The sequence below is a fragment of the Hydractinia symbiolongicarpus genome, chromosome 5 (genome assembly GCF_029227915.1).
Source record: "Hydractinia symbiolongicarpus strain clone_291-10 chromosome 5, HSymV2.1, whole genome shotgun sequence".
Taxonomy (NCBI): Eukaryota; Metazoa; Cnidaria; class Hydrozoa; order Anthoathecata; family Hydractiniidae; genus Hydractinia; species Hydractinia symbiolongicarpus.
The window spans coordinates 13,978,746-13,989,814 of record NC_079879.1 but is presented as its reverse complement, the minus strand read 5'-3'; the positions used below and the strand labels follow the sequence as shown (position 1 = coordinate 13,989,814).

General features: G+C 33.6%; 1 protein-coding gene and 1 long non-coding RNA gene across 2 annotated transcripts; both read right to left on the bottom strand.

Moving 5' to 3' along the window:
• Window positions 1–4,238: 4,238 nt before the first annotated feature.
• On the bottom strand, window positions 4,239–6,623 carry LOC130646283 (uncharacterized). The gene is made up of 4 exons (XM_057452458.1): window positions 5,498–6,623; window positions 5,158–5,184; window positions 5,003–5,076; window positions 4,239–4,931 (listed from the first exon to the last, which is right to left on the bottom strand). Exons 1-4 carry the CDS (start codon window positions 5,537–5,539, stop codon window positions 4,751–4,753), a joined length of 324 nt encoding a protein of 107 aa, XP_057308441.1. The 5' UTR covers window positions 5,540–6,623; the 3' UTR covers window positions 4,239–4,750.
• A 133-nt stretch (window positions 6,624–6,756) lies between these two features.
• On the bottom strand, window positions 6,757–9,995 carry LOC130646282 (uncharacterized). The gene is made up of 3 exons (XR_008982772.1): window positions 9,337–9,995; window positions 8,403–8,525; window positions 6,757–8,337 (listed from the first exon to the last, which is right to left on the bottom strand). It is a non-coding gene; the product is annotated as an uncharacterized LOC130646282 (long non-coding RNA).
• Window positions 9,996–11,069: the final 1,074 nt, after the last annotated feature.

Sequence of the window (11,069 nt, the reverse complement as noted above, 5' to 3'; positions counted from 1 at the left end):
CTGAAAAGGGCTAAATTCTGAAACTCAGAAAGTATGATGATAATAGAACTATTTTTTGGCTCAATTTCATCAAACCAATCTAAAACCATATCATACCAAATCTCAAGTCAATATTTTAATTTTTACTGAAGTTATGGGACGCTGTATAAACTATATATTCGGTTTAGACTTTTTTTGTTATTTTTTATGTTCACTGCTTTGTAATTTGTATTAAAACTCTTTAGATAAGAAAATCTTAAGAAAATCTTCCTACCTTTTTCTCTTCCTCAAAATGGCTTTGTAAATTTTTTATGCCTCGTGTAAAATTATAATTTATCAGATTGGTTTAAAAGTACTCCTTAACAAGTTTCAAGTCAATAACTTTATTTTTTTACTGAAGCTATTGCACTTTTAATTTTCTTGAATTAGTCCGGGTAAATGTACATTCAATGATAAAATGGCTCTGACGGTTAACCTACTGGCTTTTTATATCTTTTATAGTAACCAAAGCATATAAGGTAATATAACATGCCCACTTGGAAAGAATGGAGGAGGATAATTGGGTAAGAAAGTGTAGAGACTTGATAGTTCCTGGGGCAAAGCCCAGAGGCAGACCGAGAAAGACTTGGCAGGAGGTTATAAGGACAGACTTGATACAGAGGAAGTTGAGTTTAGATCTAACACAGTCTAGATCAGATTGGAAGAGGGTCATTAATATATCCCGTCCAACCCATGCTAGCATGGAAAACGGACGTTACGCCGAGAATGATGATGATGTATTACTTTATGATGTCTTATTTTTATACTCTCATTGCTTAGTAATGCTTTTTATTAAATTTTTCACTTTGAAAAAAACTTGATACTGCTGATACACCTCCTCCGCCATTTTAATACGAACAGCTTCCCCCTGTTGGTCACAGACTCGCCGCCTCGCCAAAATGTTTTGTATGACGCAATAATTATTTGACATATCCGCGCCAATCAGGTTTCATATCGGACCAGCCTCCTCCAGGGCCATGTTCGTATCGCCGTCCCGGGGTCAGAAAAGATACAAGATGCGAGGTTGCTAGCCTTACTTATTCTTATTATTTAAAGTTTGGTATATTATTATTTATTTTTATGTTGGGGTTGTGGCTCTCTTCTAGAGAGCTATCTTTAGCTACTTTTGGCTGAAGAGTAAAAGTAGCCAAATGCAGTTTGGCTAGCTACAACAAAATTCTTAATCAATATTTCTTATGCTAAATGCAGTTAGTAGGTAGCAACACCTTTTATTAGTCTCATGAAAACCTACTCCGCAAAATAGAATTGCTGAGTGATTTTTTTAGCTGGACAGGGTAACAACAGGCTGTTTTTCTCGTGTTCTTATTTAAACCGAAGTTGCAATAAAGTTTTTTTGAAAAGGGTATTACGCCTAAACGCATTGACTACACAGTTTACCTGTACTAAGCGCTAAGTCCAATGTTAATAATGGCTGTTCCCTGAGTTTCTGTTTGTCCGAAGTTACGAAAGTTCAAAAAAGGGTATTATGCCTATATGGATATGTGGAAAAAAAGGTTTGCCAACTGCTTTTGCTATAACGGGGTAGTAACGGGTTGTAAACTGAGTTTTTTTAGCTAAAGTTGTGAAAAGTTATTTTTTTAAAAATATATTACACTGGAAAGAGCATGTTGTGCGCCTATTTTTTTCAAAATATATTACAACGGAAACACCATATTGTTCTGCGCCTCACCTAATTTATGACATGCTATACTAAAGCGCTTCACTTGAATGTGTGGCACAGTTTACATTTCTTATTAATCGCTCTTGAAGGCGTTCAACGCCAGGTAACACAGTTACTTGTGGCTTAACCCAGCATTTCGACTCCGGGTTGCTTGACTAGTCTAAATATTAATACTACAGAATCGCATTTTGAATTTAGTCTCTATTGTTCATTCTAAACCGATGAACGTAGTCTTTTAACCTCTTCTTATCTTTCGCCTACTTCTATTTCTTTTTTGTTTTTAAACTTGTAGGATCCAACTTTATGGTCAAATCTTAGATATCTTAAACTTGATAAAGATTTTAGTCATGTCACAGGTATAATAAAACATTTCCAAAATATCCCTACACCACAAGCAATAACATTTAATAATTGATATGCTAAAACGTCTTCGTTTCTTTCTTATGAATGTTAAGTGTAGCGCAGTATTGTTAGTATCAATTTATTTTCACAAATCACTTTTTGTATATTTGTAATACATGAAACATTTTGCAAGTTCAAGATAATACCACGAGATAATACCTATTTATTTCAAACAACGGAACAACATGGTAGAAGTTCTGTAACAGGCTACTGGCGACCTAGGTATAGGGAACAAAATTACACACGAACAAGAATCCGAAATCTTTTAGTCTGCAAAGGCTTTTTATTTTATCTTTAACTTGTGCTGTCATGGTATACCATGCATTTTAGAACGTGGTTTCTATGTTGCCATAACCATGTGTGGTGTTAGACATCATGTTGCTATATTTTTATAAGCGGGTAGACAGCTGGTTTCTATATTGTCATAAACGCATGTATTGTTAGACACTGACTCAACCTCACGCCCTTGTCTTTATCTAACTTAGACGCTATTGTAAGAGTGGTTTGGTTTATATTTAAAGGTTTGTATATAAAAAAAATGGGAGTGTATTTTGGAAACAATAATACATAATACAAATATTTCACCACCTAAGTTTTTTATAACTGCAATTATTGGCCAAGCGGTATCACTTGGCTAGTATTTAATTTTTATTTAAATGAAATGTAGACCCAGTAACCAACGTCGAAAAGCGTTGCGACACCTCGCCTTGACCCAGAAGAGCTGAAAAATTGGAGAATATTGGGGTTAGCAAAAACTTGTACTTTTTGAGATTTTGGATATAACGAAATAACCAAAGAATAATGTCGCTATGAAAATTGATAAGCGTGTTTCTTACATAGAAACGACTTTCAATTGCTTGTAGTTACAAACTTTAAAATTACGCCCTTCTTTGCACTAATTTATGTCCGGTCCGTTTGCGCTAATCAAGTTGGAATCTGCTTTTAACTCATTAAAAGCAGATTCCAACTTGATTAGCGCAAACGATTCTGAAAAGATTAAATATCTGGCAAAATATTTTTTCGACTTGAAGCTTTATATATGGTTTTGACGTTTCTGGTACGAAGCTTAATGTGCGTTTAACGGGTCTGGTATGAAACTTACATGTGCTTTTGACGCTTCTTCTATGAAGCTTAATGTGCTTTAACGGTTCTGGTATGAATTTTACATGTGCTTTTCACGTTTCTGGTATGAAACTTACATGTGATTTTGACACGTCTGCTATGAGGCTTACATGTGCTTTTTGACGCTTCTGCTATGAAGCTTACATGTGATTTTGACGTTTCTGCTATGAAACTTACATGTGCTTTTGACGTTTCTGGTATAAAGCTCACATGTGCTTTTGACGTTTCTGGTATGAAGCTTACATGTGCTTTTGACACTTCTGCTATGAAGCTTACATGTGCTTTTGACACTTCTGCTATGAAGCTTACATGTGCTTTTGACACTTCTGCTATGAAGCTTACATGTGCTTTTGACGCTTCTGCTTTGAAGCTTACATGTACGGTTTAAAGGTGTTAAATAAGAACTTTCACGTAGACACCTCTCTATAGGCGACACTTTCTGGACGTGCTCATGATGTTCTTACAAAGGAAGTGATCAGTTTTTTCGCAAGTTTACCTTTAAAGTTTCGTTATAAAAATGTGAACAATGGAGACAGAATATTTTCATTACATAATTAAACTTTCGCGATTGCCACACATTAAAGTCCAAGAAACACAGACTACGACTAAATCGAATTACAGTCATCAGAAATATGGTCGAATAGATAAACAGAATGTAACATTATTAGAAACATCATACTACCTCACTAACCAGAGCGTAGGAAAAAATAAAATATTTTAACTTGTCGTTGTGAAAGATTGATGAAAAAAGAGCGAAAAAGATCTTCCGCCTAATAAAGAAAATTGATTCTAAAAATAGATACAGTATTCTCTCTAATTAACGGACACCTCTGATTAGCGGACACTTTTTCCATGCAACGGCCGTTTTCTGGTCAAAGTCTCATAAAAAACTTTCTAGTTAGCGGACACTTAATTAGCGGACACTCTGATTAGCGGATTCTTTTGCACGAAATGGCAACTATAGATTTTTTTCTTTCCAATTAGCGGACAGTTTAAAAAATTAGGGAGCAGCACACAAAAATAATAAAAAATTGAATAATTTTGAAATTGTTATTTTAAACACTTTGAAACTTTACAAGAATTGTCGGCTTTTACAGCCTCAATTTTATTCGCAAACCAGTCAATCAACTTTAGTTGTCCATAAAACTTATATATAACTGGTATTTCCAGACCATATCCACCTCCACGAATAACCCTCTTCCCACAAACCTCAGCTGTAATCGAAGTGCTCGGGACTTTCAAGAACATGAAACATATTTGGAATATGTTTTGTGGCATGTGTCCAGCAATGCTTTCATTTTGTAAAGAATCATTTCTTATTATTGCTATTGTATTTCCGTCCACCTCGTTAGATGGCTCATGCCTGCATTGTAAAAATTCCCCCACCAAGGGCCTCCAGATGGGAAGAGGTTACTCCTCAACAGTGAGATGTTATAGGTAAGAAAAAAATAACTTTCTGCTTAATATCTGCATTTGTTTTATCATTAAAATAACTTTCAGGAGAGAAAAGTCTTCTTAAGGTGGCCGTTAAAATTGAACCGTACATAATAGGGTTTCAGATGCTATTGTCGTGCCAAGCCCATTAGCTATTCCAAGAAGTTCCGAAGTAACTGAGTTATTTACTAGGATATTGACAGCGAGATAGCCACCACATATTGCAACACGAGTGAAAAAAAGCACTGCAATCAACAACAACCAGAAAACGATTCTAAGGAGCAATTGCCGACAGTTAACTAATTGCAGTTTATGATTTGAATACGTCAAATAGAAAATTTATACTTGTTGCTTATAGGTGCTAAAGTTGGCAGTAATGATATAGAGAAAGCCATTGCCAGCGTGCTTCCAATAAACAGCTAAAACAAATGAAATAAAGTAATAAGATATAAGAGTTTCACACAAATAAATAATTTGCAATAAAAGCTCTTTTTTTTTACCTTTCGTGGTCCATGCCTCCGTGTCAACTATAAAAAGAGCATGTATTTAGTAAATACACAGTTCAAATTTACTTAATGATATATAGTACTAACTTTACTTCAAATTCTCCCAATTGGCAATATTATATGATAGATAAATATTTTGATAAGCACGAAAACGTACTCTTGATATAACAATGATTTAAAATATAGGAATAAAAATTGCTATAGCTAAAAGTGCCAGTCCAATCTGTTTAGTTGTAAAGTCAAAGCCATTTAAAAACAGGGTTTCATTTCATAACAAAGACAACTCGTGGGTCTTCTGTATTTTTCTGATAAGGCGACTTGAAAAGATTCTTACTGTATAACTTTGAAGAAGCAGCGTACAAGGGAAACATTTCATGGAATCCAACAGCTGCAATTAAAAATGTACCATACAATATACTGCTTATAACCGCTTCCTTAGTTCTACTGGAGAAAGTAAATTTGTAGTCAAAGATTCAACTCTGAAATTTGCGAGTTAAATTGATACGTTTTTGTGGTGTATTTTTAAATTTTTCTAAACACTGAGAATTTCGTATAATTTACTTTTACACAGACACAATAATTAAAGGTGAAGATTATCTTAAGAGCTGCCATATTTTTGACTTTTTTAAGCCTCGTGTTGTTACACCGTCCTGACTTGGTTCTATTACTAATAAGGTGTATATTTGTACGTTTTCGTGTTTTGTGATGTTTTGTCGATGGATTAGTTGCAATAATCATCTCCATGGTGAGCAGGAGTAATATATTCTTTGTCGTGTTCTGATGAGCTGTTCAAATGCGCTTTTTCACCAGTACCTTTCCTGAATAAAACATTATTATCATTTAAACAAGAAAACAACATTAATTTGGAGATTTTTAGTAAGGTTATGGATTAATCTAGTTACAACTAGAAAAATTTTGGTACGAAGTAGGTATCTTTAAAGGCAAAACCCGTCTAGGTTTCGTGATTATGAATATTGTGACTACAAATAATTTAGGTGAATTAAAAAGAAGTTGTAGTATTCCTACCTTTTATCCTTAGGTATATAAATGACAACAAGAAGCCTTAAGGCTTAAAGATTTCCGCCTTGTCAAGAAAAACTTTCCTCAGAGCAAAACGTTTAAAGATCGACCTAAGTCTTAGATTTCTAATTTAAAAACAGGATAAATGATTGATTGCGCAAAACTATGTGACTTAACCGCTTTTTAAGGCTTTTTGACTATTCCATTTCTTGAGTAGTTTTAGTTGTAAAACAATGATTTTAGTCTGAGGTTTTGAGGTTCATGTTCTTATAACGTTGTTTTTATATTAAAAAAACAGGGGTTAAAGTAACCTGGCCTGAAAAATATTTAATATGGGCGAAAAATAACGCAATCTATATATACTTTAATTTAATTACATCTGAATAAATAACAAAAATATACAGATTTACACATACCGTAATCATCCGATTAAGCGCCCAGCATTTTTAAAGCCCCCCCAATCCCCCCCCCCCCTCAAATAAGCGCCTAGGTAATTTCCTCACAGTTCAATAAGCGCTTAGCACTTATTAAGCGCCCCCACTGGAATAAGCGCCCACCTGATAAAAAGGGGCGCCTAATCGAAAACCACATTGAGAAACTTGGCGCTTATTGAAAATTTTACTTTCATATATTGAAAGCCCTAGAAAGACTAAACTTCATTTTGACTAAACTTCATTTTGTTCCACAAAAATTTCTTTCACAGATAATGTATGCAAATTTTGAAAAGGCAGAAATATTTTTTACAAACCATGGTAAAAAAGGCGGGATTACTTGAGGTGGGAATAACAGGGAATCTGTTAGAGTAAATACAGTATACTTGGTGCTTTTTTAAAGCTGCATTCATATGTTTTTTACGTATAAGTTACGACACACTTACATGCAAATTAAGCTCGTATTTACGGTGTTATTAGAGCAAAAATTTTTGCTTGTAACACAACGTAACGGTCCATAGGCCAAAATATATAAGAAAAAATGTTCGATTTAGGATTCAAATTTGAAAAAAATGTTTTTTTTTGAATATTCGTCTACAAAACAAAATGAACGATTAATGAAGGACTTGTTATCTTAATAGAAAAAAGTACACAGCCCTTTTCACAAAGTTCATAAAGAATATTATCAGAAAAATTCACTGTAGATTTGCCTGTAAAAGTTTGTAATTCTGATCTGCTGCTGATGTTGCATTTTAACGATGGTCATGTTAAATATAAGACAAAACTTATTTTACGTTCTTTATGTGAAACTTTATTTGCAATAGTCCATACATGCAAATGTGGCTTAAACCAGTCAAACCTTCCTGAAAACTACTGCACCTTTTAGGCTATTAATCATCAGTTTTGGTTCCCAAACTGTAAGTCATTCACTTGCTCACCAGATATTTGAAAAAAGGTAATGGGTTTGATCCCTAACTACATATAAGGAAGGCTGTTTTATAGTTGGGCAGAAATGCTAGGGAATTGCGTAGCTTAAATAAGAGCTTTAAACACTCTGAAGAATCGCAAATGTAAATCACTTTAACATAGCTAAGTAACAAACTAGCTAGCTTAAAAGATACAGAATTTTTTTTTCCTGAGAACTCTCATCGACCAAACCACCAAACATCCTGTTTTGCCAAAAAATGATTTGGAGTTTTAAACATATCAAGACAAACGGTAACCGACTATTTTGGGCAAGAAACTTTGGCCTGTGGGACCTAGAACTAGAAGAACTTCGAAAAAAAACCTCGCAGGAAGCCATGAATGTCAAATTCAGACAATCTAAGATCCTATTGGCTAAAAAATCAAATAACGCATTTCTATTGGCTTTTAAGAAATTGAACAATTTCCAAGCCCAGGGTAAATACTTTATCTTGGACACCGCGCGTCCAGGCTCTAGGTGGTCCCTATCTCTCTATCTTCCAATGCGATTTTAAAGATTCCGCCTTACCCGGCGGAAATCAATAAAGACGAGAGAAATAGCAATTCCAATAACAATAATAAAGTTAGGGAGTAAAATACCAAATAGACCAAACAAAGAATCTAAAATGTTGCAAATAAAATCAACAAATTTGAAGAAGAATTCCTTGATGTAAAAATAATGTGTTTTTAAAAACAGATACAATATAGCTACCTTTCTTAAATACATTTGGATAATATTCCGTTGGAAACGCCAAAAATCCTGAAAAAAAAGGAAATTTGAACATTGGTCTCAAATAAATGTGTGTTACGAATTTTATTTCCTACCGGCAACACTTGGACCAAAGATTAGTTCTGTAGTAAACGAAGTAGTTAGGAATGACATGCCAATAGCTACTTTTGTATCGTCACAAAGGTCAACCAAGATTGATTTCGATACTGCTACCAAACCTGTAACATTAATAAATAATAAATGTCTTCCTCTTACGAAAAGTGAGGTGCTGAGGTCAAGTGGATAGACCGGAGATTAAAAGTAACATTCCATGTCAATTAGTTTTGCATGAGGAAAAACATTCAAATTAATTCAAAAAATGGTTCTAGTTTGATGGTTACGAAGCAAAAAATCATTTCGGTGGGTGCATGTTTCAATAATGGAAAGATCAGTTTCAAGAAACACACAAACACATAAAAAACAAGGAAAACGAAAATAGCGGGAAATTCAAACAAATGCCAATTTATTAAACTCCTTTCCACCAAGCTTCAACCCTAAAGTTATTTCTGACAATTATTAAATTAAACCCCTTGGAGTTTAATGGTTAGTTTAGTAGTACCGAACGATATGCTTCGAATACGCCGCCATTTTTAATGATTTTTCAATGAGAATCCCCCTTTAATAGACCTTTTATAGAGGTATTTGTTCAAGACGTCAAACAGAAATTTTAAATTTTCAGACTGATAATCATCTTCATAAAGAACCAATCTAAATATTAAGAGAATATATGGTCGATGATTCAAATACCCCAATACTAAATATATTTATAAAAAATCCCGGGTGTTTAATCGAAGCATAACGTTATGCACTTTTACTTAAGAACGCAGCTATAATTTTAAAAAGTTTTCAGGTTGTTATATGTTCTCACAAGTTATCATATGCTCTTCTAGCAGTCATTATGGTTGTTACGAAGTGTTATACTGTGTTGTTTCAGGCCTAAGATTTACTTTTGACCAAATGACCATTTTTTCACCGGAAGAATATACCTACCAGGTAAAGTAAATCTCAACCAGTTATCCGTGTTTAAAACATATCCATAAATGAGCCTTGAATAAATCTTGTGATTAAAGCCCAATAAAAACCTGTGCTAAATGCAAAGGCCAATGTTGACAACATGAGACCAGTAGCTGAAATCAACAAAATGTTTTTTTCCCTTTCACGTCGGCAGGATAGCCCCACAATAAACTAAATAGAAAGTAGATCATTCTATTAAACTACGGGTCTACGGTACTCAGGTTTTCGGCTGTCGTACAGATTTCCCAGATCGTTAATTCGTGCATGTCTGCCGCCCTGTTAGCACGAAGTGATAAAATTTACTTGGATGGGGGTTATTACTATGATTATAGGTAAAATTATAATGAAGGTTTTCGATTAAATAACCCCCTGGTTTCTAAAAAATTGCGGATAGATCACTGTAAAGTAAGAAAGACAAATTATTAATAAGATACTGGTGCATTCTTCTGGTGTCTAATAAAAGAAGGGGTTTATATGAAGCATTATGGTATGTAAAGTCTTAAAAAATACATATGCATTATGCTATTTTGTCGATTCAAGCTACCATTCAAGAGACTATAAACATACTAACATATTTTGTAGAGCTTATACCTTTCGTCTGTTTTGAATCATTTTTAATTAAACTTCTCCTTTTAAAATAAAAAGAATCAAATGTTTAGTGTTTTTGTTTTAAATTCAGTTTGCTGAAATATTTCGAGTTTGTTCGCGAATCTACTGCTCAAACAGTAGATTCGTGGAAATTTATCAATTTAGGGGCAAATTAGGAAAAAGATACACTAACTTAACCGCACAAAAGTCAAAATATCATATCACTTGTATAACAAATGTATAAAATAAACCCACCTGAATATGGACCGTTCTACAGAAAATGACGAAGCAACTAAACCAGCATGATATCCTGAAAGAAAATTTCGAATAAGTATTATCTTATCTTAAAATTAATAAAGAGTACAACGTGTACAACAGCTAGAAATAAATTTAATATCTTATTTCTCACCAGTGTCTACTTCGGAAGTTCTAAGGGACTAAAGTTAGAAGTAAATCAACAAGTCAAAAATAAGCGAACAAATGTATGAATAAATAAATGAATGAATAAACGAATGAATGAGTTAATGAATGAATGAATGAATGAATGAATGAATGAATGAATGTATGAACAAATGGACAAATGGACGAATAAACGAATGAACACATCAACACATCAACACAAATGAACGAATAAATGAATTACCTTTACAAATTTTGGAAGAAAAGAAAATACCATTGTTATTGTCAAGACATTACACAACTAAAAGGAAGTAATAATATAACACATTCGGTACAATTTGTTGTGACGTATTTCGTAAATTTGTATCTTGGCGGAAAACCTTTTTGCTTAGGTGTCCTTGTTTCGGGTTTGGCGTATGGTATATGGTAGAAACAGACGGAATAAAATATAAATTAATGTAAAATAAAGAAAATCATACCATAACAACGAACAGCACAGCTATGACCACGTGTGGTAGTGGGCTCACAGTATCACCATAAAACAAATTTAACAGAAATCTTTTTAATCCCATCTTTTCTAATTCTCTTTGTGAACTATCTTATCCTTTTACCTTTGAATTTATCTCCACATTTAGTTAAAATCTTTTTAAAAACAGAAAGTTTTTGGTGTAAGATTCTTTTGTATAACCATCCGCAGGCAAACAAGTTTTAAATCAATTACT

What these genes read in the sequence shown, in the direction of transcription:
- LOC130646283 (XM_057452458.1), bottom strand. Translation starts at nt 5,539, where the DNA reads ATGAAATGTTTCCCTTGTACGCTGCTTCTTCAAAGTTATACA. An exon ending in TGCTTCTTCAAAGTTATACA is followed by an intron (nt 5,185 to 5,497) that starts GTAAGAATCTTT and finishes CTCTTTTTATAG; the next exon opens with TTGACACGGAGGCATGGACC. An exon ending in GGAGGCATGGACCACGAAAG is followed by an intron (nt 5,077 to 5,157) that starts GTAAAAAAAAAG and finishes CATTTGTTTTAG; the next exon opens with CTGTTTATTGGAAGCACGCT.